General features: G+C 40.2%; 2 protein-coding genes across 8 annotated transcripts in view; one reads left to right on the forward strand and one right to left on the reverse strand.

Moving 5' to 3' along the window:
* The first annotated feature begins 616 nt into the window (after window positions 1–616).
* On the forward strand, window positions 617–15,750 carry map2k4b (mitogen-activated protein kinase kinase 4b). Of its 2 annotated transcripts, XM_040134469.1 has the most exons (13): window positions 617–820; window positions 2,734–2,769; window positions 5,078–5,110; window positions 6,376–6,478; window positions 8,062–8,236; window positions 9,096–9,215; window positions 9,481–9,600; window positions 9,698–9,749; window positions 10,211–10,338; window positions 11,732–11,809; window positions 11,952–12,100; window positions 13,071–13,116; window positions 14,231–15,750. In XM_040134469.1, exons 1-13 carry the CDS (start codon window positions 709–711, stop codon window positions 14,342–14,344), a joined length of 1,266 nt encoding a protein of 421 aa, XP_039990403.1. In that variant the 5' UTR covers window positions 617–708; the 3' UTR covers window positions 14,345–15,750. The 2 variants fall into 2 exon arrangements, with proteins under 2 accessions (XP_039990403.1, XP_039990404.1); XM_040134470.1 differs by lacking the exon at window positions 5,078–5,110.
* A 2,563-nt stretch (window positions 15,751–18,313) lies between these two features.
* myocd (myocardin) overlaps window positions 18,314–25,256 on the reverse strand; it is a 29,321-nt gene continuing 22,378 nt past the window's right edge. For 3 of the 6 annotated variants that reach the window (XM_040135544.1, XM_040135542.1, XM_040135539.1), the window contains 5 exons: window positions 24,200–24,697; window positions 23,124–23,270; window positions 22,603–22,731; window positions 21,336–21,393; window positions 18,314–21,108 (listed from right to left, as the gene is read on the reverse strand). In XM_040135544.1, the coding sequence (XP_039991478.1) occupies window positions 20,492–21,108; window positions 21,336–21,393; window positions 22,603–22,731; window positions 23,124–23,270; window positions 24,200–24,697 (1,449 nt within the window). In that variant the 3' untranslated portion in view covers window positions 18,314–20,491. The remainder of the gene's footprint in view (window positions 21,109–21,335; window positions 21,394–22,602; window positions 22,732–23,123; window positions 23,271–24,199; window positions 24,698–25,256) is intronic. The other 3 variants (XM_040135540.1, XM_040135543.1, XM_040135541.1) reach the window with 3 other exon arrangements.

Consider the following 25,256-nt stretch of genomic DNA (forward strand, 5'->3'; position numbering starts at 1 on the left):
TTTCTGGAGGTTTCAACTGAATCTCTTAGTCTTCATCAGCAGATGGAGTTACCTAAGTATGAACAGGTGATGTAGTTGTATATGGCATTTTCATTCATAGCCATCTCCAAGACAACCAAGCAAACTCCATCCACTGATGAAGGCGAAGAGATGCGGTTGAAGGCTCTGAAACGCTAATGAGTAGACCCTGACGAACTACTATTTCAAAGGTCAGGGATGAATTTCACAATCTATGCTACACTTGATCGTCTTTGACATGATCACACATTTAAGAGTGCCAAGAATGCAACTGTAACATGTAAATGAAATTAAAAAAACCAAACTAATATGCCAAGTTGTATGGTTCGGAGAACACGAAGAACATGGACCAGAAGGGACAAAGAACTACTGCAGTACAGTGGCAATATAGATTAAAAGAGCCTACCTACTTCCGTGTTCACTATTTTGTTGAATCACATAAATATAGGAGGGCGACTGGGGTGATACAGTTATACACAGTGTTGGAATGTGAGGAGATAAAGGGGGAGTTATAATATGTATAGTGATAGGCTGTATTTCCGACAGCCCGTAAAGGCAACAGCGGCACGGACGTGGCCGTGATGCAGCCGCTGCGTTCAAGTGGCGCAGTGTCCCGTCTGGAGGCAGAGAGGGCGAAGTTTCAGTCTCTGCATTGCAGCCCGAGCGCTGCTGCCGGAATCCAACACAACAATGGCGACTCCCAGTCCTGACAGCAACTCCACAAGCTCCAGCAACAGCAGCAACATCGTAGGATCCACGTTGCACCAACTTCACCAGCAGACACAGAGCAGCAGCATGCAAGGTTGGAGATAATGGCCCGTATTCCATATTGTTCTATTTCAACTGGAGACCTTGGAGTTAGTAGGAAAAGGTAGCTTGTAGCTTCCCAGTGGCAGCAGCACCATAGTTAAGGCGGACACAATAATTCAACCTGCCGGTCAGAACTGTCAAAATAAGATCCGCATTGTAGCCTGTAAGACATAAAATGTACCGTTTTGTTGCTTATGTTCAGAAACGTGACGTTAATGCACATTTTGAAATGTTCTGCTCATGTAAATGCAAAATGAAGACCTTAGACTGGTTTTGCTCAGTGTTGCTGCGAGCCTAGCTGGCAAGATTAAAACCTTTTCTTGGGGGTAGCATAGAGTGCTATTTATTCCGAGATCTAGCCAGGACGATGGATGAACACTAACAGTCGCATATGTTAGGACATTCATCATTTTCTCTTCAATTAACTTATGGCACGGTGTTGACAAATACTGGGTAATCCATTTTAGTATCTTGGCACTAGCACGACACATGTCACCTTTGACACGATGCATATAATACGTTTAAACATTGAAATATTAACGACCATGAAATATTACTTAGTATTAAACAATTCGCGAATATTACTTATTCGCGCTTCTATTTTGAAGGCTGAATTCCGCACTTCCCGCCGCCGCTCTAACCGTCTTTGCCTAGCTTGAAGTAGCTCCCTGAAACTACACTGCTGTAGCCTGGTTTACCAGGTTAGCGCTGATGCAGAAACCCCTGTCTAGCTCCCGAGCCAGCAGGCCCGTAGTGGCACGGTGGGCCGTTCTCATTTCTTGAGTCTGCCCCGATTCTCATTAGACACGTAAACCCAGACCACCGAGGTCTGTCATTCTAAGGATGAATTCAATGAATGTCATTTCACCGATATTATTAGCACCAGGCTGCTACTAGTATTAACAAGGCCTACGCTGAAGTGTTTCTCTCTCGTAACCCAGGCCACTGTTTCCATGCATCGCTGTCTGCGGGAGAGAAAAGATTCGAATGATACAGTTTAAGTGAGATGTAGTGATTTAAAGTCACCATGGCAGTATTTCTGTTTAGATGCTGTCGACGGCTTCAGTCGTCTGACAACGTCACAGAGGGTCCTTATCGTTTACTGTGTTGCTAACGTTAGTTCTGACGAGATCTCAGCCCGTTTCCTAATGTTATAGCATGAAATAAACCCTCCCAGTGTTCAACACCACCGTTCTGTACGGGAACAATAGCTCTGTCGTTTGTTAACGTGATATTTGCCCGTACATTTCTTGTCAAGCTAGATAGAATGTTTTGCGATGCAACCTAGCCCCTGAATACACACACTATATCCATTATCGGACGAGAAGCGAAGCCTGGTGGTCGCGGCCAAAAGAATAGTTTTTAATTTAATTTTATTTTTTTTAATTTAATCGACTGTTTGATTCACAGCTGTTTTCGATAAGGTGCAGTGGGCTACAGCCATGTCCGCAAGTCATATAAGACATAATAGAGCCTGGCAAAACCGAGGAAGCGTCCTGTGCCAGCTGAGGCGGATAAGTCTGCTGTATTTAGCTTTAGCTAATTTGGGATCAGATTCAATTTACAAAGTTACTCATAAACGTTTGTCTTCAACCACACGTAGTATTACACCAGTTTACTCCCAGTGGGTTGTGTGTCCGTGTGATTAGTCCTTTCTACATTTTTACTATTATTATTATTGGGGAAAGAACGTAGAGCATGTCAGGCAGGCTCGCGTCCGATAATGGATGTGCTGGTGGTAGCTGCTGGATAACGGACGGCATTTCCATTGATTGATTGACTCGTAGCATCCGTAACCTAATAGAGAGCAGCACAGTTGTGTATTCAGTGGTCGACAGAACTGAGTTGCATTTTGTTACTCTGTGGCAGATGTCTAGTATCAAATGTTTTATCTAAACCTTTCAGAAACCAACACCTGCTGGAGATGTCAAAATGAAACAGGTATTCACACTTATTTTACTAGGTTTTTTTTTACTAGGTATGCTGTTGGAGGATATTTGTTTACATTGTGTTCCTATAGGCCATATCTTGGCAAAAGCATTCCTCGAAATGTTCCCCATGCACCTTCCCCTGTTCATCTTTTTTTTGTTGTTGAAATTTCATTTCTGTTTCCTTTTTTATTTATTTTTTGTTTGTTTTTGTTCCCTGTAAAACCTGCATTTTTATCCACTTATCTGCATGTTTTTAATCTAGTCTCCATGCTAGAATGACCTGATGTCGACACAGTAGACAGACCCCATTTGATGAGACACTGCATCCAGCAACACCGCCTGGGAGCGTTTTTTTCTCAGCAGCACAGCTCAAAGTGTGGCCGTTTTTAGTGTGCCACTTCTAAACAGCTTGACACTTGTGTGCTATTGACAGATACCACTCTTCTGATGGTTTGCCACTCTTGTTTTACTGCCATATGTCCATTCTTAGTGGTACACCACTTTGGCTATTGGCATGCCACTGCTGTTTGACTGGCATATGATATATAAAAAAGGGATGTCACTCGTGTTCCACTGGCAAGTACCCCTTCCCACTGGCATATGACGATTCTTACTGGCATATTCTGCTGCTGTAGTAATGGTATGCCTTGTGCACTGTTCTTGTGGAAGTATACTGCTTCTTTATAGATTTACCCTGGACTATGCTCACTTTGTTAGTTGTACAGGGCTAATATGTGGCTACCCTTGCTAGATTAGCTACTAGAAGCGTATCCACCTTAGCCGTAGCCCCATGATACCTGGCGTGAATTGTGGTTGCCACTTCCAGTTATTACTTTTACTGGACCAGCTTCTGTAAGCGTTAGAGGTATGCTATAGGTTTCTTCCATTTTCTTCGAGATTTTGGAGAAATAAATGATATGGGAACAAAGCTTGTCACACCTCTGCCCTCTACTACCAAAGTATATGAGGACAACTAGAAAAAGTGGCCTCAGATAATGTACAGTAGCTTATTTAGCTAGCTATTTTATTGATCCCGGGGCTTCAGACGGTGAATTGTTGAACAATTTGAAAAGCTCTGAGGCTAATCAGTACTTCCATAGCAATAAGCTGAGGCTCATTCTCTTTAAAAAGATGGAACAGAACCTTGTCTATCTCAAGGCAGACATAGAGCCAAGTCAGACCCTCAACGTTCCATATCACCACATCATATAGATCAACGCCAAGCTAACCTAGTTTGTTTCTGTTGTACTTGGCCAGTTCTTCCGGTCGCCCTCCCATTCCTTGGTAGTAGAAGCCAGAGGTATGATCATATTATCCCGTTTGAAGAACAAGTTTGATATTTTGGTAAATATGCTTATTTGCTTCCTTCCTGAGCTTAGATGAGAAGATCGACACCACTCTCATGTGTACGATACAATACAAAGCTACCGCCAGACTGGAAATAGCTAGCCTGACTTTGTTCAAAGGTGATCAAGTTCACCTAATAGCACCTCTAAAGCTTTCGTAGAATGTTGTATGCGTTTCTTTAATAATTCATGCATTGTATCATGGGGCTTGGAACAAGGTGGATAGCGTTCATATCATCAGTGACAGACAGCTGCCCATCAGGATTATCTTCCAGTATGATGGTATGGCACAAGCCAGCAGTTTTACACGGTATTTACCAGTGAAAAGGGGCAGCTGTCAGTGGAACAAGCGTGGGTGGCATGGGTGTTTTAATGTGGCACCCAGAAGTGTGTTATCAATAGCCAGCAGTGGTGTCTGTCAGTGGAACATGACCATCGTACAGTACTGTTACTAAGTGCCATATGCCAGAAGAACAGCAATAGCATACCAAAGGTCAAAGATGACATACCACTCAGAATTGGCATATACCATTAACACAAAAGAGTGGCACACCATAAGCCACTTTTTGATCTAAGCATCACTTGTTTTTGTCATTTAATATGAAATAGTACAAAACAGATAACTGCAGGGGGTAACAGTAGAGATGAACCAAAACAATCAAATAGTTGTTTTAATACTCTATGCTATTGGGCTAGTATTGACTAAACCTGTTAATATTGAACTATTCCTTATTCTGCTGCGAATGCAATGGGACCACATCAACTTACACATACAGTTGCATGGCAGTGCACTGACCCAGACCCACCAAAATAATGGTGCTTCTTTCACCAGCTAAAGCACATTCAAAGTAACCTGCCCTGTATTCCACTTTCAGAATTGAGTCTTGATGGGATGGCACTTGCTAATAATGACCCACTCACACATAAACAAGCCCTAAGAAAATGTAGTAAAATGTTTTTTCTTCACTTCAGGGTTTCAGATAAGCCTGTCTGGAGTTTCCCAAAGTAAGCAATAGACTCGCACACAAAGCACACTGACCTCTACTATTTGTGGGTACACCTCAGTAGTCTGAAGTGGTTTCCTTCCCTCACTGCCTTTCAGCCGAGCCATGTTTCTGTTCAGTCACTGGCTGATGACTGGGTATTCTGCTGCCTAATCCCTGATCCGCTTTGTTATTGAACTTCAGATTCTTCATGTGTTCATTACACTCATATTTAATGGGATGAAACAGGTGAAATGAAACCACTCTATACTATTGAAACAGCCTGTGTGGTGCTCTGGTAGTTGGGAAGTCTGTCCACTGTTCACTGCTATGAACTGTCACAAATTCAGTTATGGCCAAGGTAGATCCATTTGCACTGGGGCTTAAAGGTTAAGAGATCTGTTTGCACTCAAGAGCTGGTTGAACAGGGCATGGAAAAGAGAACTCAACCCTTAAACGCAGCACTTTGCACAGGAGGTAAGCCTAATTACCAGTTATATTCTGGAGATGCATCATATTAAGCACACTCACAGGTGACAGACACTGTGAATGTACTTAAATCGACTTAGCTGTAACATGGGTTTAATTACGCTGGAATTAGTCTTAAATCTGAATCAAGTGCTATCTAAGTGTTGGGTCACTTTGATGTCTGAAGGGAACTGCTCAGGTTTGAAACACACATTTTTAAAGACTTCTTAATGGAAATGTTTTGGACTGGGATTCCCAATATCAGTAGCCTGCAGTCAAGATCTTTTTGGCTCTGTTGCAGCATCAGCAATACAAATAATTTGAAAATATATATTATTTTGATTAAAAAGGTATCCTTTAAAGCTAAAAGAACTGATGCAGTATCTGAGTATTGGGAACATGTGGGGACTTGCTTGTGTTCAAAATGCATTTTGTGCTTCCTCTGATCTTGAGAAGAGCTTGAGATAACCCAAAGGTCAGTCTTTGTTTGAAAACAGCAGACAGAATCTTTAAATCATGTCGACGCCAAAACAATTAGACCATTCTCTATTGACCTATTGGTATGATTTAATTGTGCAAAGCATAATAATGTGCTGGTACATGGGTCATATGAAAGTTTTCTGGCAGAAATTCCTTAATGTTGCTTATTGCACATGTACACTAAAGGCTTATCTCAAGTGTTTTTAGTCAGATGTTACTGAGATAAGACAAGCATTTTATCACACTGTGTGTATCCCCTGCTTGCATCAGCTGGTTGAACCCACAGTGTGGTGTGCATGTTGTGGGAATCTGGATCTGTTTCTCTCTTTATCCTGCCAGGCAAACGTAAAGCTCTGAAGCTGAATTTCGCCAACCCTCCAGTGAAACCAACCTCCAGGCTCCCACTCAATCCAACGGCTCCCTCTTTCCAAAACCCTCATATGTGAGTACACGCATTTTGGACAGGATATCATGACAGCTCTGTTGAAAGTTTTTGTTTGATCTAGACTAGTGTCTAGACTAGTGTCTCACTTGTTCCAGGACTAGTTTCTAGAACCTGATGTTGGTTCTTTATTTTGTATAATTAAAGCTGCCCCCACTAACTTAAGGTGACCCTGTGGGGTTTTTTTTGTAAACAGAGTTATTTCTAAATTCATTAATTCCTAACCAAAACACAATGTGTGCATCAGTGAGGAGTAAAAAACATGCTGAAAGCATTTCCTTCCTCATAACATTTGCAGCACTGTGTATTGGAACAATTCGAAACCTACACTGTTTACATCCATGTTTGATGCGGTGTTGTTCCTTGCCTTTGTTAATGCATTGATACATGTCTTGGCGTGTCAACCACTGCTGATCTGTGGGATGGCGGGAAATTGTAGACAGGCCTGTGTACAAAAATGTGCGCGTTTTCGTGTGTTTGCACGAGAAACAAACAAAGCAGGAACCCACCCTTGAAAACATTGCTCCATTGCACCACTAGCGGTCAGAAACTCTCCATGGTACCTTTAATGCCAGCCCTCTAAATCAGTGATTCTCAACATCCGGGCTGACATTGTTTGCTACCGGGCCACACAGAAGTTATCTGAGACGCATCGATCATCCATCCACCCCTCTCTCACCCCTGCTGCCACCCTCCCGCCAGCGTGAGGAATGACAGTTTGGTGTCCTCTCAGCTAACAGAAAAGTAACAAAAGAAAGAGACACCCTCCGTCTGTCATTGATGTTGATCATTCATGCTATGATGGATAAGTTGTGAATATGTCCAACTTTCTCATGTGTGAGTGTTGTTGTACATGATATTTAAATAAATTTGAATTTAAGTGTCACACTTTTCTCCATCTGTATAGATGCACCCACCCTCTCGCTCGCTCGCCCATACAAGCGCGTTCTCTCCCTGTCTCCCTGATGCTGTTGGTCAGTCTGACGTGTTCACGACAGATGTAAAGTCACAAAAACTCTGAGCTAAAAAAGGAAGCTTACTGCATATTCATGGATTCTGGATTTTTGAATGTGGGAGAACATTATGGAGAACTTGTATCAGACAGCAAATGTTACTCAAAGCAGATGATTAACTTAGAAACATGTCTGGAGGGGATTTTTTTTTTTTTTTTAAAGCAGAATCAGTGGATTGCCTAGTTCCCCTTCTTTGCTTTCTCACCTCCATTGTTATTTTGAGGGATGGAGGCGTGACGTGATCCAAAGTGGCTATCATCATTGGCCAATAACCTTTTTACTTTCAAATGAGCTCCCTACCAGAGTTCACTCTCACCCAATATAAAAAAAGCTCAGATTTTCAAAGACACTTCATGGAACCTTTAAATGTTTCAGATTCACAGAAGCTCAGGGATTATCCATTAAATATTTATCATATAAATATCATTCTATAATGCATGTTTTTCTCATGGCTGCACACTGTCCTTTCGCTCTCTCTTCTTCCTCTTTCCCTTCCTGTGGCCTCTTTCTCCTACTCTGTCCTTTTATGCTAATTCATCCCATCCTCCGTCATCCTCCGCGCTCCTCCAGAGAGCGTCTGCGGACGCACAGTATCGAGTCGTCGGGGAAGCTGAAGATCTCCCCGGAGCAGCATTGTGACTTCACCGCAGAGGATCTGAGAGACCTCGGGGAGATTGGTCGCGGAGCGTATGGCTCCGTCAACAAGATGGTCCACAAACCCACAGGCCAGATCATGGCTGTTAAGGTGACCTGCTGATTGACTTTTGAACTAATAGACACGCACTACCTGACTTTGCCTCATCCAGAACAACAATTTATCAGTTCAAAATACAGACTCTACAATTCAGAAGTCATACAGCTTAGCAGAGTTGTGGTTCAATCATCCACATTATAGAATATCTGCAGTATTTCTGTTCAAGGGAAGCAGTTGCGAGGCAGATATGAAGTGGCAGCTTTGGAAATGCCTGTAGAATCAAATTAATCTGGGTGGGCTTCTATCTGAGAATAAATGGAGCTAGAAGAAAATTATGTTATCCTAAAAAAGGTTATCAAATTATCCCTATAAAACCCCGGAGATGTTCAGTCACTTTTTTCTGTAGGGAAACTGAAAAGGGAAAGTAGTTCATGTTTCAGTAGATTCTCAGTTATTTGGTCAGATAATTTGTAGAAGTACTACGACCCACTGCTGCACTGCATGCCAAACACCAGGATGACGTTAGTCTGATAATCAGAAGCTGGGCCTACATTGAACCAACAGAGTCGCACCGTTTGTATTGACCCGCGTGTATCATCAATGGCTTTGATTGGGAGCAGGGGATTTACAATTCACCACACATTCACTGCACAATCAGACATTGATACTGAGATTGAATAACGAATACGATCATTAGTGGCAGCCCTAAGCAAAAAATCAAATTCATTTGCATTCCTCTTTTACAATTAAGCTTTCTGTACCTATGTTGCCATTAATGACTTTGCTGGAACAAAGCCGTGACGAGATAGTGAGGGCTTGAATCCATCACTGGAAACTCGAATGGTTGTGTAGTAGAGGGTCCGGATAGTGTTAGAAATGTAAATGTGTTTTTGTGTTGTCTGACCCTCAGAGGATTCGCTCCACTGTGGATGAGAAGGAGCAGAAGCAGCTGCTGATGGATCTTGACGTGGTGATGAGGAGTAGCGACTGTCCCTACATTGTTCAGTTCTACGGCGCTCTCTTCAGAGAGGTCCGACAAACCCGCACTGTCCTCCAACGCACTACACCATTACCGCCTTAAGTCTTGTCTGTGGTCATGCTTTACCTTTTTAAAATTGTCTGTGTTTACATTGTAGCAACATTATGGAATCTAATATTTGAATGATTATCAGTCAGTCATCATAAAGTGTCGTCCTAAACTTCATGATGGTCAGTCCCAGCGACTTCCAGCAGACAGTAGATGTTATTGCAAGATCAGTTTTTGAGGGAAACTAACTTTTGACTCTTTGTTTCAGGGGGACTGTTGGATTTGTATGGAACTTATGTCTACCTCATTAGACAAATTCTACAAATATGTATATTGTGCATTAGATGACGTCATTCCAGAGGAAATATTAGGCAAAATAACATTAGCGGTTAGTAGATGATTCACTTTTTCTTCATAGATTTTGGTTTCAGACCATGTATATCATTAATAAAATGACCAGAAGTGTTTTATTTTGTCTTCAACAGACCGTTAAAGCACTGAACCACTTAAAAGAAAACTTGAAAATAATTCACAGAGGTAAGTTTTTATGTTTTTTGTGAATTTTATCAATATTTATACTTAATATTGGCCTTGCCGGAATATTTACCATTCACCATACACATTCAATTTGTAAATCTAGTTTTTAAATAATATTTGTATGTGTGTGTGTGTGTGTGTGTGTGTGTGTGTTTCTTAGTACATCTCAGCCTTCAAATGGGTAGAGGGGGCTTCCCCTTTTAAAAGATCTGCTAACCTTAAAAGAATACAGAGAGTTTGGATGCTAACAAGATAATTTAAAATTCAACACCGACAAAAATAAAAATTATATGGATTTTTTTTTTTTTTTTATATGGCCTTGTGGAGCATTGAATGTCAACACAAAATATTGACTATTAGCAATATCAAAACATTCATCTTGCAATATGCATCCAAAACCTGAAATCAGACAAGTTCTATGTATTTCACATTGTATGACACTGTATTTTCTGTCATTTTAGACATCAAACCTTCCAACATTCTAATGGACCGAAAGGGTAATATCAAGCTGTGTGATTTCGGCATCAGTGGTCAGCTGGTGGACTCCATAGCCAAGACCAGAGATGCAGGCTGCAGGCCTTACATGGCAGTAAGTAATCAGCAGTAATGACTTGAAAATTCACAGGAGCTGCTGTTTGAGTCCACAGCCATTAAGGTGTGAAGGATCCTGAGCTCAGTTGCATTTTAATCCTCACATTCATCTATCAGGAACCTTAATCACAAACTCCAACATTTTGGACAGTGCAGTCTGCTTACTTCTGACTTAATGAAAGCCACGCAGTTTTCTTTTGGTGACTTTGGAGCTTCAGAAGAATATAAAAAGATTTTAGGTATTCCAAATTGATGATCTTTCTCCATTAGTCATGACGTATCAAATAGATCACTTAGCTGTACAAATGATTGACAAATTAAAAGAAAAACCAACCCAAAACGTTGCAGTAAGTAGCGGTGATTTCATTTATAAAAGTTGTGACAAAATATATTTATTACTCACTTTTTTCCCCCATGATGAGGGCAAGAAATTAATGCGAAAAAACGGATTTCAGGAGACAAAAACCATGACGATATCACATGGATTCACATGGACTTTTGATCTCAGGACAAAGATGAACTCTTAATACCAGACAAGATTAACATAGTAACATGTTGGGCCATTTTAAGCCTCCAGAAGACTTACAGTGCTCCTTGTCATGCATTCTCCATGCATGTTGAGCTCTACTGGCAGGATGAACACCTTTCTTTTAAAAGATATTCCCTCGTTTGGTGTTTCGATGGTGTTAATGGAGAGTGCCGTCCACCATGTTGGTTGACTGAGATCTAATGACTGTGAAGACCATAGTTTAGGACTTTAAGTTGATTGTGTAATTGTATCATGCAGTGCACTTGCATGGAAGCATCACCATATGTTATGTTTCTCTATTCATTTCCTCAGTTTTTTTCAATTCATTTTTCACCCATCTGTACAACATAGAGATGTTTAAAACATTACATGAAATGCAGCAGCAGTAGAAATCAGATCATCCCTCAGCAACTTTACTGAGCCACAAAATATCAACTTCATGTTTTAGCTGTTTTCATTGTTACTTGATGCACACAGTGAACTAGTTTTAAATTTAAAAAGGAAATACTACCATGAAGATGAACCATAAGTGGCTCAATTGGTGTGTAAAAGTGACATTTCAACTCGCATATGACGGAGCACAAATGAATAACAAGCTGTTTACAGGATTGTCTGATGTTATCTCACACACTTAGGAGAAAGGCAGTGCAACATTGCAGTGCTAATGACCTGAAACGTTTATAACTGTCCTTAAAGTGGAGGACTAGGCTCAAGTTCCCATGCCAGTAAGTTGGATCTTACCAGTTTTAGGGCTCTGTTCCACCTCTGACCTCCCTATGGAGAGGGGAAACGGAACACTGACCTATAGAGGTCAGTGAAGTATGTCGGTATCTCAAGAGTATTTTCCTTTGTGTGTTTTCAGCCTGAAAGGATAGACCCCAGTGCTTCCAGACAAGGCTATGATGTCCGGTCTGATGTGTGGAGCTTGGGAATCACCCTGGTAAGACAAATAGTGTCATCCGTTTTATCATGAAACCTTACATTTGTTATGTCTGAGTAAATCTGAATCGGCAGGCCTGTTGGAATAAGAGAAATCAAGTCCATCAGTCTGTTGAAAGTCCCTGGTTTGTGTATGCTTTCAGTATGAGCTGGCCACAGGAAGGTTTCCTTACCCCAAGTGGAATAGTGTTTTTGATCAGCTGACACAAGTGGTGAAAGGAGAGCCTCCTCAGCTCAGCAACTCAGAGGAGAGGCAGTTCTCCCCCAAGTTCATCAACTTTGTTAACCTATGGTAAGCACCACTACATTCAGTCACACCAACAATCAATGAAGTATAGGTATAGGCTTGTGGTCAGTGTTTGAAATACGCCACAAAATTCAACATCCTTTATCACTGAAAACATTTTAAAACAATGTCTTAAAATCAAGTCCATCAAATACTCAATTTAAAAAAAAAATGTTTTAAAATTGAGTATTTGAGTGTGTAAGTTCTTTCTTCGCCTTGTGAACAGCAGTCTGAGGATAAAATAAAATCTTAAGTCAAGATAACTCAAGAGCCACTTACTAGCTTTTCCAGCTTTCAACCACATCTCACAGTCTTCATTAGTGTATTGAGTCTAATCAGTTGTTTTAAGTGTGGGACAAAATCATCTCCATGCCAGCTGTGCAAACTGCACTCACTAATGCCTAAAGACCTAATTAGCTTTAAAGCAATTTAAAGTGCTGGAAGAAGCCAGTAAGTGGACCTTTTTTAGTGAAGATATTTTTCATCCAATTTTAAAGTAAGTTTAGAAATAGAACTTATAATGCTTATAATAAGATTTTCTGAAATTATCTCCCGACCAAGCAGCATTAGAGCGTAATTCAAAAGCAGGTGTGTTTTTAGATTTATTATTGGTTTTAGTGATATAAGGACTGTTTTTTGCATATAGACTAGTCTGTGCTCAAGCTACAAGCAAGATATACAGTACATTACCCAAACTGCCTGTTCATACAGTAGTATTATTGTGCTGCTATACATCTTTTACGTTTTCACAATTTGAACATCGATTTACAGTATAGATATAAAGAAAATGGTTAGCTTAATTTTAATAAATAGCTTAAGACCCCCAAGAATTGAGTCGTTCAGTGGGTCCTAGTTGTTCAGTAATTGGTTCTAATTGCTTCTGCTCATGGCAGTCTAAAATGCAACACAGTATGCCAATGAATACTTGTACATCTAGGCTGACGGTTTTTAATTGTTTTACTCTTTTTCTATCCAGCCTTACAAAGGATGAATCAAAAAGGCCAAAGTACAAGGAGCTTCTGGTAAGTTCTTGGACTGTTCTTCAGTTTTAACACGCATCTCTCAAATTAGTACTTCAGATCGAATGCCCAAGCACGTTATAAACGTTTTCAAGTTGCTGTCCATGGTTTTGAAAAAGGCCATAAATTGACGTTAAAGTAACCTGGCCAAATTAAATGTCTACAGAGTACATTAGAGAGATACGGCATAGTTTGCAGCATTTTTACTATAGTTACTAGTCAAATGTTTGTTCCTAATTATGCGTATCCTATTATGTATTATTTGGCGGATTAATTGCTAAATGACATTAGGCTAAGAAATCAATTTCTCAATTCCTAAACTCATGAAACTCCTAGTAAATTTGTCTTTTGAACCTTTAAAGCTGCACTAACTAAATATTTTTATGTTAACAATGGACCAAATGATTGTGTAATGTGGAAGGTGTTGATCATAGTGATGAACCCACAATTATCAACCAACTCTGGAGGCCCCCTCAGCTCGAAAGAGCCTTTCAGCTTAATTTGGCTCATTGTTTTCATTTTCCTACCCGCCAACTAAGTTCTCATTCACCTCTTGCCAGCAGTAGGAGGACTTAGCAATTAGCTGGTGAACATATTGAAGTGTTTAGCAAGCTTAATTTTCTAGCAAACAAATTATTTTCCCCAGTTGGTAGTGACCAAAACAGAGCTAAAAGGACAGTGAATATTTGACTTATATTTGTCAGGTGGATAGAAATAGGACCGAAAATCAGTGTTAATGTGGCCTCATGTATGCTGGATGTGCAAATTGTTTGCTAACACGGTTACCATGACTCCACTGCCCTCATCTGCAAAAAAAGAAAACAATAATATGGACAGGTAAATCTTTAAATACAAGTAAGGGTAAATATGTTCTGGGAAATGAAATGTTAGCTACTTCTGAAATTTGTGTTTATGTCAAATACATGCATTACGATTTATCCCATTCTCCTGGCAAGCAGTCTAAGACATATTCGAGTATTTATATATAACGTCAAATTAGCTGGCTCAGGAAAAACTGCTTGACGGAATTATGGTATCAATGATGTTTCTATCAGACCACAAGTTCCTCAGTGTCCTCACACAATCACGCCTAAATTTCTGTGTATCTTTCCCTCAGAAACACCCCTTTATTCTGATGTATGAAGAGCGTTTCGTGGATGTCGCCAGTTACGTATGTCGCATCCTGGATCAGATCCCCGCCTCTCCTATCTCACCTATGTATGTGGACTGACTGAGCTAGGCTGGGGAGTGGGGCGGGAGGTCACCCAACATGCAGTGGGTGGGACACTAAGCTTTGTGATGCGATGCTTGACATCTTAGCCCTCAGTTACGTAGGATCACCTGTTTATTAACTTGTTCCAAAGAAAAAAAGGAACTAAGTCCAAATTGCCCGGTGCAATAAGATGAATATTGTTAAGCAAACCCTTCCACCTCCCATCGCCTCATTTAAAGTCAGTGAAACCCAAACTATCATCATCCATCTTCAACCAGAAAAACTTGAAGACATGACATTGTCTTAGTAAAATGCAATGCATCTTTTTATGTGAGGAAAAAGGAATAGAGTATACATATATGGTATATATATACTTGAACTCGTACACAAATACCGAATCTACCAAATAAAATGTTGAACAGTGACGCTCATGACGTATGAACAAAAATAGCCGCCTGTTGGATTGTACATTGTGGACTGTATGTATGCATATGTGTGTTCACCTCTGAATTGTTGACATGTACAGATGTATGCCGATAGACCTACGTTCTAAACACACACACACTTTAAACGCCGTTTGTTGTCGGCACCTTCACTCATGCTAAATGAATGAGTATGCAAAAGTGTTTCTCTCTGAAAGCTCATGGATACGGTAGTGTGGCTTTACTTCTTTTCTTTTTTTTCAGTATGCAATCTGTGAGAGTTTGTCTTGACACATGATTGGGACAATATACATTTCTCACATCCACTGCTAGCCCCAGCTTCTACCTATCATATATTATCATTACATTCGAATCAAAGAGTTAAGCAACTGTCTTTATGAAAGATAAATCCCTGGCGAGCTTTCAAAAACCAAGAAGTGTCATTTAACAACACTTTCCACAGTTTTAAAGGTGTTTGCAAAGTCCTTAAAGTCTTTGTCTGTCCAGATAAAAAAATGTTATGTTTAAATGATAGATTCTCTTGAAAGTGAGTTGCTGAGACCAGCAAGACCATTTCTCTTGAGAAAAGTCAGCACACTGTTGGTTTTATTGAACTGCCAAAGCACACATTTAATTTCAGACATGACAGAATTAACGTTGAGTAGCTACAACTGATAAAATCTGCAAGTGTTGTTTGTCATTTTAACTGTCAAAAGTAACAGTCAGTGCTAGCTAAAAATGAGAAGCCTGCTCCCTAAATGTTTTCTACAGTGCTCTTTGCCAGTAAAAATGAGCAAAGAAAAATAAAAAGGCTTGATAAGAAGCTCCGCTAGCATCTGAGCTTTGTAAATCTGAGTACTTTGCTAACGGGGAACTGGATCAGTCGGTTACTGGTACTAAACCCCTATGTAAATTACATACCACCTTGCTCATTTTGTACTGCAAAAAATCTAAATGTGTTATGTATATAAAAAAAAAAAAAAAAAAAAAAAGATTAATTTAGATAAATATACCAAATAATTGTGCTGTGTTTGTGTTTTAACAAGGAGATATATGACCACAGATAGCATTAATATTTGTTTGGAAATTTAAATTGAGTTGAAACTTGGTGCTGTGGTTAAGCCTTTTTACTATGTGGCAGATGGAATATTTTTAAATTCAAATTGACAAGAGTTTTTTAAATAAATCTGGAAATACCTTTGAAACACGGATATGCGTTGTGAAATGGCCTTCTGAGACTTTCAGAGGAAAATAATTTATGTTGTGGAAAAAAAGATGGTAATTTCTAAGACTCAAATGCAATAATATTAGATGAGAGACACAAACTGGGGCTAAGCTAATGCTACATTGCCTGATGTAAAGTTACTTTAGGACATTACGTCCCTCAATGTAAATGTGTATGTATATAGTGCATCTAATCTGCTGTTCCTGGCAGGTTCTGCTTGACAGTTAAGGCTTGTTTCCTAAACACAGAGATGATCAAGTCAAGCGGTGAGGAGATTTGGTTGCTGGGTGCAGAAAGAAAACATGTCTGTATGCTTCAGTTTGGGAATGAACCTTAATGCTCTTCAGCAGCCTGTCATAGCACTGTACAGTTAAACTGCTCATCCACACTGATCACAGATCCACCATACTGCCATACAAAGGCAAACAGCAGTAACTACATTTTAAAAGTCCTGGCAAGGGTTTTCTGTTGACAAAAATGATACCTGTAAATGCTGCTAAATGACATACTGTCCACCACATAACTGTCAGGAGAGAGGGAAGGTCACTCCTCGGATAGTTACTGCTCTTTGACCCTTAAGGTCACCATGAACTCAGCATGTTCCTCCGTGACTCGGCATGTCTCTCTGGTTTGCACTGATGATAGAATGTGTCCACGCCAAACCATGTATTACACTTTGGATGCATCTCCATAGTCTAAAAACACGTTCCCTCACCTGTCTTCCTCCTCCGGCGCTGATATACTAAAGTTTATCATACTGGGCCAGGTGAAAGGGAAGCTGCAAATTTGAGACTATTGAGATCCACCCTCCGTTATTCCCTCTCAGAAAGCCATGCCTACCGGGCAGGGTTACTCAGCCACAGAATGGACATTAGTGGACAAACATCACACAACATGGAGTTAGCTACGTAACCAAACTGTTTGTATGGATGGTAATCCTTCAACACTGGGACACTGTAGAGACTTGTAATGTAATAAATTACTTTAAAGTATAAGGATGGCATTATTTATATTTTCTTTATTGTCAACAAATCCCTTGAATATAACATTGAATATAGGCAACCTAATCCTTTAACCTAGCAAAATACAAATGTAAAGTAATTCAATGTGATATAGCCTATACGATAATAAGCCAAGAGTATACAGTAATTTAAGTCAACGGGGTCACGTGATACAAGATCAGTTGGATGACATTTTATGAGTCTGTTGTAGTTTAGCTTAATGTGGAAACAGACATTTTTAGAATGTTTTCAAAACTGAACGACAGTTGATGTTTTTATTGTATTTTTGGCATTTCCCTCCACTATAGGGTTTATTGCATTTAGTTTCGTTACATTAAAGGAACTGCCATACTTAAAGGGGCACTCCAGCGATTTTAGTGTTGTACTTTAATAAAGTTGGCAGTCTTGCGAAGGCACAGGTTAAAAACTGAATGGCCAAATTGGATGCAGCAGAGGCCGAGATAACCTGCCCTAACAGTCCTTCGTATGCCGCAAACTCCAAAACAATAAGAAACAACCCTGATGATGTCATCAGGGTTGTTTCTTTTCCTTTCTCACAGGCAAAGTAGTACCCATTATGACGAGTAAACTGTGTAAATTCAGTGGAGCTCCCCTCTATGTTTTACTTAGATTTCTAATACATAGATACAGATGTTAGCCAGGTTGGAAAATGGTCACTATTGTCTGGGTGTGTTTGGTTCACTCGTTAAAAACAAACTCGTTCAATACTTGTGGTGAATACTTGTGGCTTACTCGGGAGGGTGAAACATTACAACCAAGATGGTGGAGAGATGCATCGTAGACCAGACATGATTGTCTCTATACTACACTAGGAGAATTCTGTCAGCTCTAATGCAAAATAGTGTAAACCCCTGAGAAAGCCCACAGTCACATTTGACACAACATAAGAAGCTGTTTCAATTGAAACAGTCTCCAGATCTGTTCTTCACTCATGGGATATGTTTCCAGGAAGCTAACTTACCACTGGTGAATATGAATCTCCAGGGTACATGTTGTATAAATTGCAATTTACTAGAATGTTCATATTAGATTATAAAATAATATTAAGGGCAATGAATATTATATTGTATCTTTATCGAGGGTTACAAATAAAGTTCCCATGGAAAAGATTAAAAACCTGTGTTGTGTGCTTCTTGTGAATTGGACATAAATAAAGAAAATAACTGCAGAAATCATTTTGCTGTGATAAGTTTATTGTTTTTCTTTCTGTAGTATACAGGGATGCAGGCAAATACTGTTTTTTACAATAGTAAAGCAAGTCTGTGGCCAAGCAACATGGAAGCTTCTGTCAGATGTGATTTTTTTTTTTTTTTTTTTCTTTCTTTATTAGGGAAAATTATTGTGAAATGAACCTAGATAAACTTTAAAAAAAAAAAAAAAAAGGCCAGTAGATATTCTAACAGAGGAAGGAAAGTAAAGAATATCAGCTTTGTCTTATATTCAAGATGGGCATTAATAGCCTACATGTAACCGTAGAACCCATTCAATAAGTGCAACACTTCATAAGTAACAGAAAAAAAACAAAATTTGGTCGAAACAGAACACAAAGTGAGACCCATGTTTACAGAGGATGTAAACGTAAATGCAAGAAATGTATTGGCCAATGCACTTACAGCACTAGTGTGACATTTTGGAAAAGAACGCTTATTCGCTTTTCTGGCCGAGAGTTAGATGAGAAGACTGATGCCAGTCCCATACCTTTTTGGTTAATATGAAGTTGTAGCTAGGAGAGCATCTTAGCTTAGCATTATGACTTGAATAAGGGGGAAACGGCTAGTCTGGCTCCGTAACCTTATATTTAGCAGACAGATATGAGAGTGTTAATGATCTCATCTAACTCTCAGGAAGAAACCTAATAAGTGTATATCCCAAAATGTTAAACTATTACTCCAAGTTTTTATATGTGTGAAAAATAGACACTTACTGACCAAAACATAAACTTTAAAAGGTGTTTTGAAGTTCTCACATTAGGCTAACTACTGTGTGTCTAGGCTGGCTCTGGTACCTGTTCGTGCTGCGTTATATGCAGTATTCACAGTAAAGGTCTGAATATATTACATTTTCCTATTCACAAGTGCTAATAATGGGCATTTCCGCTTCACATGATTCTTTAAGGAAAAGTGTTTTAAGAAAGCATGGCTTTTCAAAGTGGTTCCTTCACTTTGCATCACATTTTTAAGAGAATTGTCCATGGTCAAAATGGTAGCACTGGAGTTTTCTGGTAAATCAAAAAGAGCCCCAATCTAGGACACTAGGAATGCCAGTATAAATACAGGATAAAGTATAAATACAAAAACACAAAATAAATAACTGTGATTGGCCTGGTGATGGAAGGGGTGAAATTTGTAAGGACAAAAATAAAAGTACTTAAAAATAGAGATGAAGTTGCATTTTTCCTTAACATTCTTCTGATTTTGCAGCTAAAGAAAAACATATGTTGGAGGTTTCTATAATAATATCTGTCGATAGCTTTCAGGGAATACTAAATTAGTATAAATTGTAAAGGGAAAATTGGTATAAAAATTGTATAATAATAAAAAGATGTTGCAAATAAGGCACAGTTTGTCTGCCGATTAAAGTGATAAGACCAAAGGTTTTTTAAAAGACATCATTTTTTCTCCAGAATATTATCCTGTGGATAAATAGGCCAAACAGTGAAAAGAAACTTGTATTAAAAAAAAGGACCTTCAAAGGAATGACAACCACTTCTACACACATATTCTAAGTTCAAGCAAACTGTGACAAATGTGTATTAAGCTAGAGGTGCGCAGTGAGATTTTTTTTTTTGTCATATTTACATCAAATGAGGAATTGATTACATAATACACTTGATTTGTGGTTTGTGTCCTTTCCCACACCACTGACAAAATATGCAGACGTCAGCTTGTCTCTGTCAGTCCAGATAGTTATGATATTTACAAAATGGCCGTACTAAGCAATCCAACTCACCTTGAAATTCCTTTCATTTTTTCCAGTAATACAAACATAGACTCAGAAAGTATACAATGACTGTCAAAATGTGTCTTCAAGTCTAGGTGACTTAACACTGATATTGCATAAAGTGTTTGTATAAAGCACTGTAAATATGTCCTTCCATCCTTCATGTGGGTACTGTCATACTTATTTGGCAGCTGTGCGATCATGTCAAAAAAAGCACCTGGTCTTTGGATTCTGGGTATGACAACAACATAAAAATCTCATTTCCATGAAGTGGAGAAAATAAGTCAAAATATAATTCTGTAGTTCAACTTCTGATTTAGCCTTCAATCTTTGAATGTAGGCTAATGGTCTACTGTTGTGTAGCCTCCGACTGTATTATAACAAGAAGCACATTTTGGCACTTGGACTGAAGCCGTTGAGGGAAGAATTCGATTGTTCTTTGGTATGGTCAGAGCTGATATCAGCAGTCTGTACAGCTACTTTCAAGCTGGTGTCTAGTGTGTGACAGCTGATGGCTAGCTTGTTGCTAGCCAGCACTTTGGTGGGGATATTGCTTTCACCAGTGCTCCAGGTGGAGGTCCATAGCAGAGTTCAAGTTAATGTCTGTGACATCCAGGAACTCTGTGTTGAAGATGCTGGGGCCACTGGGTGGAGCAACACTGAAGGCCGTGGCTGAGCTGGGCGGCATCAGGTCCAACCACTCCATTGTTTCCCACGGCGTCTCACTGAACGTCATGCTGACCATCCCCTGCACCTCGGGGAAGGTGGACACCTTGGTGCTGGTGGGCGACAGAGGGGTGTCCATCTGATCTCTGTTGGTCAGAAGTTTGTCCTGTGGGGGATGGTGAGGGTGGCGTCGGTGGCTGTGGGGGCTGCTGTACCCTTCGCCCTCCCTGTTCCCTTCGTCTTCCAGGACCCCGTCCTCCGTAGTCATTTTAAGAAGGGCCACTTCCCCTCCCCGGCCGATTGGACTTCCCAGCAGAGTCTCCAGGTGGCTCTCAGTGATGTGATTGGCCGAATGGTCGTATGGGGGCTGGGTGGGGTACAGGTGTTCATAGTGACGGTGGAACCTTGGGATGAGGAGGCCGGGACACCCTGGGGACACAGTAATGTGAGGCACAACTTTGGTTACAGAGGACCTCTCTCTCTCTTCTCTGGCGTTAGCTGGCATCTCTTGAAGAGAAAGAGGAGAGGAGGGAGGGTCACAGCAGGAAGTGGGATCTGATACCAGAGTGTGGGGTAGGCTCGCATCGACAGGTGAAATTTGAGGCCAGTGCACTTGTGGATTTACATATAGATTGCTTTCACTAACTCGCACTATGCATTAGTGCGTTAGTTTTATAGTTTCATATACACTTTTATTCCTGATGACTGACATTATTTGTTGAATTTCACCTTACCTCCACTCTCTATGAGCACATCCAAAAGTTCATCCATCTGCTGACTTCTGGTCAGTTGCTGTAATAATAAAAAAGTGATTCTTTTTATCAATTGAACAATGTTTTAACTATTAAAATTTAATCCAATTATGTTCAAGGATTTTACATGAAAAATATGCAAGCTTTCAAGCAGTCTCCTTAGACTTGCAGAATAGTTTCTGTAACACAAACTTTTCTAGGAGACAGACCAGTTTATCGGGTGAGATAATCCTAGCATCTGGCTGTGGACAGTTTTCATTGGAATTATCACAACCGTGCTCCAGCACTGTCTTTCTAACCCACTGAATGCCCTGTCCCCCTGTCACTAAACTACTGTTCTCTTCACTTTTGTAAAATGGAAATGTTTCATTCAAAGGAACTGTTCAAAGTAGTTCAAACTAGATTTTTTTTTTTTGAAAAGAAAAAAACAAACAAACATGAAAACCATAATTGGAGACACTGTTTATGGTACGTGATGTTGCCGTAAGAATTATTAACGTGATATTTTTTTACAGTTGTGAGCACCACAAACTAAATTCCATTCATATCCATGTTGTTGTTGTGGATACAAAAGTCTCTGCCAATACTAGCATAGCTAGATACCACTAGAGATAAATGAGATTTTTCTTTTTTCTGCAATTTATGTGAAGTGGCCTTTTCAATGTTAGCTTTTCTAGGTTAGCTAGCAAGCTAGTAGCCTAAGTTATTTCCCATTGTCAAACTACCATAGTGCCTAGTTGAGCTAGCTGGCTAGCTTGCTGTGCATGCAGCATCATCAGTGTCATTGTCAGAAAAAGGAGCTTCCACTCATTTTTCTGTTTTGACAGACAGAGGTTGCTCTTCGCCAGGTAGCTATTATATAATAGTATATGACACTGGATTTGTGAGATGGATACCATCATTTATTTGAGAGTAACAAATATAACAGCATATTGGCAAAATATCTTTTGAAATAAATTCATAACCTTAACAAACAGTTTTGATAAGGATCCTATGTAGACTTACATCTTCCGTAAGAAAAACGTTTGTACAACTACAACACCTGTGCGCTTCAGACTTGGTAAAGGGTGAAAAGTTAGTGCAGTAAACAAAGCAAATGGATGAATAAGAGGTGCAATAGAGGTGATGGACTTCAAGAGACAAAAAAAAGAAGACAAGAGGAAAAGTGGAATTAGAGCAACGCCGATAGGTAAAATAAAATCAATGGCCAGCCATTATCTACTGAATTTTAGCACGGATTTGAGTTTACCTGCTTCACTGCATCCTCATAGCATGGGGGCTGTCTTAAGTCAGATGCATCTGAATCTGAGCTACTGAAGGCGGGGGGAGAGACCTGGCTCTTTTGGCCAACATGCCGAGGAGAGGGCAATACTGAAATCTATATGAGAAATAGGTGAAAAGTGACATTAGCCCATCGATTAGAATAGGGGAGCTTACCAAATATGAGTGTGTTGCAGATTTTAAAAAAAAAGAACTATAAATAAGGCCCTGGTGTTCGAATAATCTCATCACATTAAAAATTCAACTGTGAGAAACGGGTTGGCGTTGTGTTCTTGTAAAGGAAAAGTCACTGACGTGAAGGAATATGTAATGAAAACAGATGAACTCTTAAAGAGTGGAGATATGACAAGAGCGACAATGAACCTCATAACAAAAGACAATTATATAGAGTCAGACAGATCACAAATTAATGGAAAAGAGAAAAACAGTTACGTGAATGTGAGGTGATTCACATGAAGTACATTACACAAATGTGATAAGTTTGTTTACCTTTGGTTGCATATTCTGGTTCTCAGCTTTAGCTGAGCCGCTATGGTTAAGGCCACATTCAGCTGAGTTGGGAAAGACTCCCTGAAGGCCTCTTTGGTCAGAAGTATACGAACAGTTCACCGGCTGGCCACCTCTCTTCTGCTGGATCTGTAGTTAGCCAAAAGTAAAAATGTAACCACTGTGTTAGAAATCCACACACAAAGGAGAGCATGTACATGAAGGCAACATTGACATATACTGTTGTCACAATTATTCTCGGATATGCAGCAGAGCGTAAATCACGCCACAGCTTGATTTCAAATTGGAACGCTGACCGTAAGGTCAAGCTGGCAGATGGTCAGTTTGTCAGTCCACCACGTTGGCCCAGACTGAAATATTTCCATAAATACTGGATGAATTGCCATGAAATCTGGGACACATGGTCCACAGAGGATTAATCCTACTGACTGTCGCGACTCCACAGATTGACTTTTTTGGTTAACAGCGAAGGTCATGACAGATGTCTCCTAAATTGCCATGAAATTTGGTACAGACATTCATATTTCCCATTGGATGAATTTTCATAACTTCGATGATCCCCTGCCTTTTCTTGATAAGCATTACCTACTAAATATCAGCATGTTAACATTGTTATTGTGAGCATGTTAGCATGCTTGCATTGGCATTCAGCTTGAGCTGTGCTCTGTTGCCAAATTTGGCATTTTTCACCCAACTTAACTCAAAAGAACTGGAGATGGCGTCTCATTATTGTAACTGGGGCTTGGGATTGATGATACAGAAGACCAGAGCATAACGGGGAAGCCCAGAGGGTCCTTCCCAGCGCCACAGTCGGTCATCACTGATATGCATGTTGCATTGTTTTTGAGGTAAATGAAAATGGTATATATGGGGATATTTAAAACTTAGAGGCATGTTTGTGTGATATATACATGTATTTAAAAATGGGTTGGTTTCCGGCTCTGATTGGGCTATTTGATGTCAGGCAACACACTGCTGCTATACCTAGGTACAGCCTGATTATTTTTAGATGAATTGACTGGCTTCCTCACAGTGCAGTTACAAATTGTGATTCATACCTGCATGTTGCGTGCTCTGTTGTTCCCCGTGGTGTGGGGGTGACCGCAGCCGTCCCTTCCCAGTGGATGTGACAGCAGGTAAGGGTTATTAGGAGATGAAGGTTGGGGACTACTGGAAGGCTTTCCGTTGGGAGAGTCCTGTGGTGAGCACTGTGGACTGAGGAAGGCAGACATGGTCGAGGGGCTGCCAGAGGAAGGGCCTGTGTCCATACATTGTGCCCCACCGGGGCCCCCCAGGTTGGATACGGAGGTGTTGCAGTGTCCCACTTCCTCCATGCAGCTGCCAGGGGGGCTCTTGAGCTGTTTGGGAGAGGACAGAGGGCAGCTGGAGGACAGGGACATGGGCTCCTGCTTGATGGTCACCCCAAAGAAGTGCTGGCCCATCATGGCTGGGGTCTGCTGGTGGTGCATGGAGGGGTGCGTTGGAGGAGGGACGGTGTCCTGTGTTGCTCCATAGCAGCGTTTCCTCTTGTGGAGCTGCATCCTCAGCTCTTCAACCTAACATGCACGGTCACACAGGTAAATATGTCAATCAAAATGTCAATGTTTTGTGTACTTCTTGTGAAATGATCCTGTAACATAATTAAAACAACAGCTGGCAAGATTTTTATGCGTAAATAATCAAATATATTATCATTTCATATGACTGTGGTTGCACAATGGGTGCGGATATTAGGGACCCATTTTACATCCCAACGGGCTTGTTTCTAAACCCTTCACTTTGCATAGGTGCCTCCTAAGCTCACTTGAGCCTAGGGAGCTCTAGACAGGGAACATATGCCTTCTGACCTCAGAGATTTCAGATCAACAGAAAAAGTTACTATACTAAATACAAACCACAAACAGTTCCTTTTAGATACCAGTCACAATCTGTGCATTACTTAGCACAGATGCTATGATCACACAAAAATACGTCACAGAGGGACTTTAACTAATGAGAAGAGCATCTTCAACAGCAAATTTTAAATGCCTCCTACTTGTTGAGCAGAAAGATTGTGGATATCATCCATTCTCTAACTGATATATGAGGTGTACAGCGCCCTGGCAAATGTCAAAA

The sequence above is a fragment of the Xiphias gladius genome, chromosome 9 (assembly GCF_016859285.1).
Source record: "Xiphias gladius isolate SHS-SW01 ecotype Sanya breed wild chromosome 9, ASM1685928v1, whole genome shotgun sequence".
Lineage (NCBI taxonomy): Eukaryota > Metazoa > Chordata > Actinopteri > Istiophoriformes > Xiphiidae > Xiphias > Xiphias gladius.

Coding starts and splice junctions, on each gene's coding strand:
- map2k4b (XM_040134469.1), top strand. CDS start 709: ATGGCGACTCCCAGTCCTGACAGCAACTCCACAAGCTCCAGCAACAGC. Junction 821..2,733: donor ACAGAGCAGCAGCATGCAAG/GTTGGAGATAAT, acceptor TAAACCTTTCAG/AAACCAACACCTGCTGGAGA. Junction 2,770..5,077: donor GAGATGTCAAAATGAAACAG/GTATTCACACTT, acceptor TCTTCACTTCAG/GGTTTCAGATAAGCCTGTCT.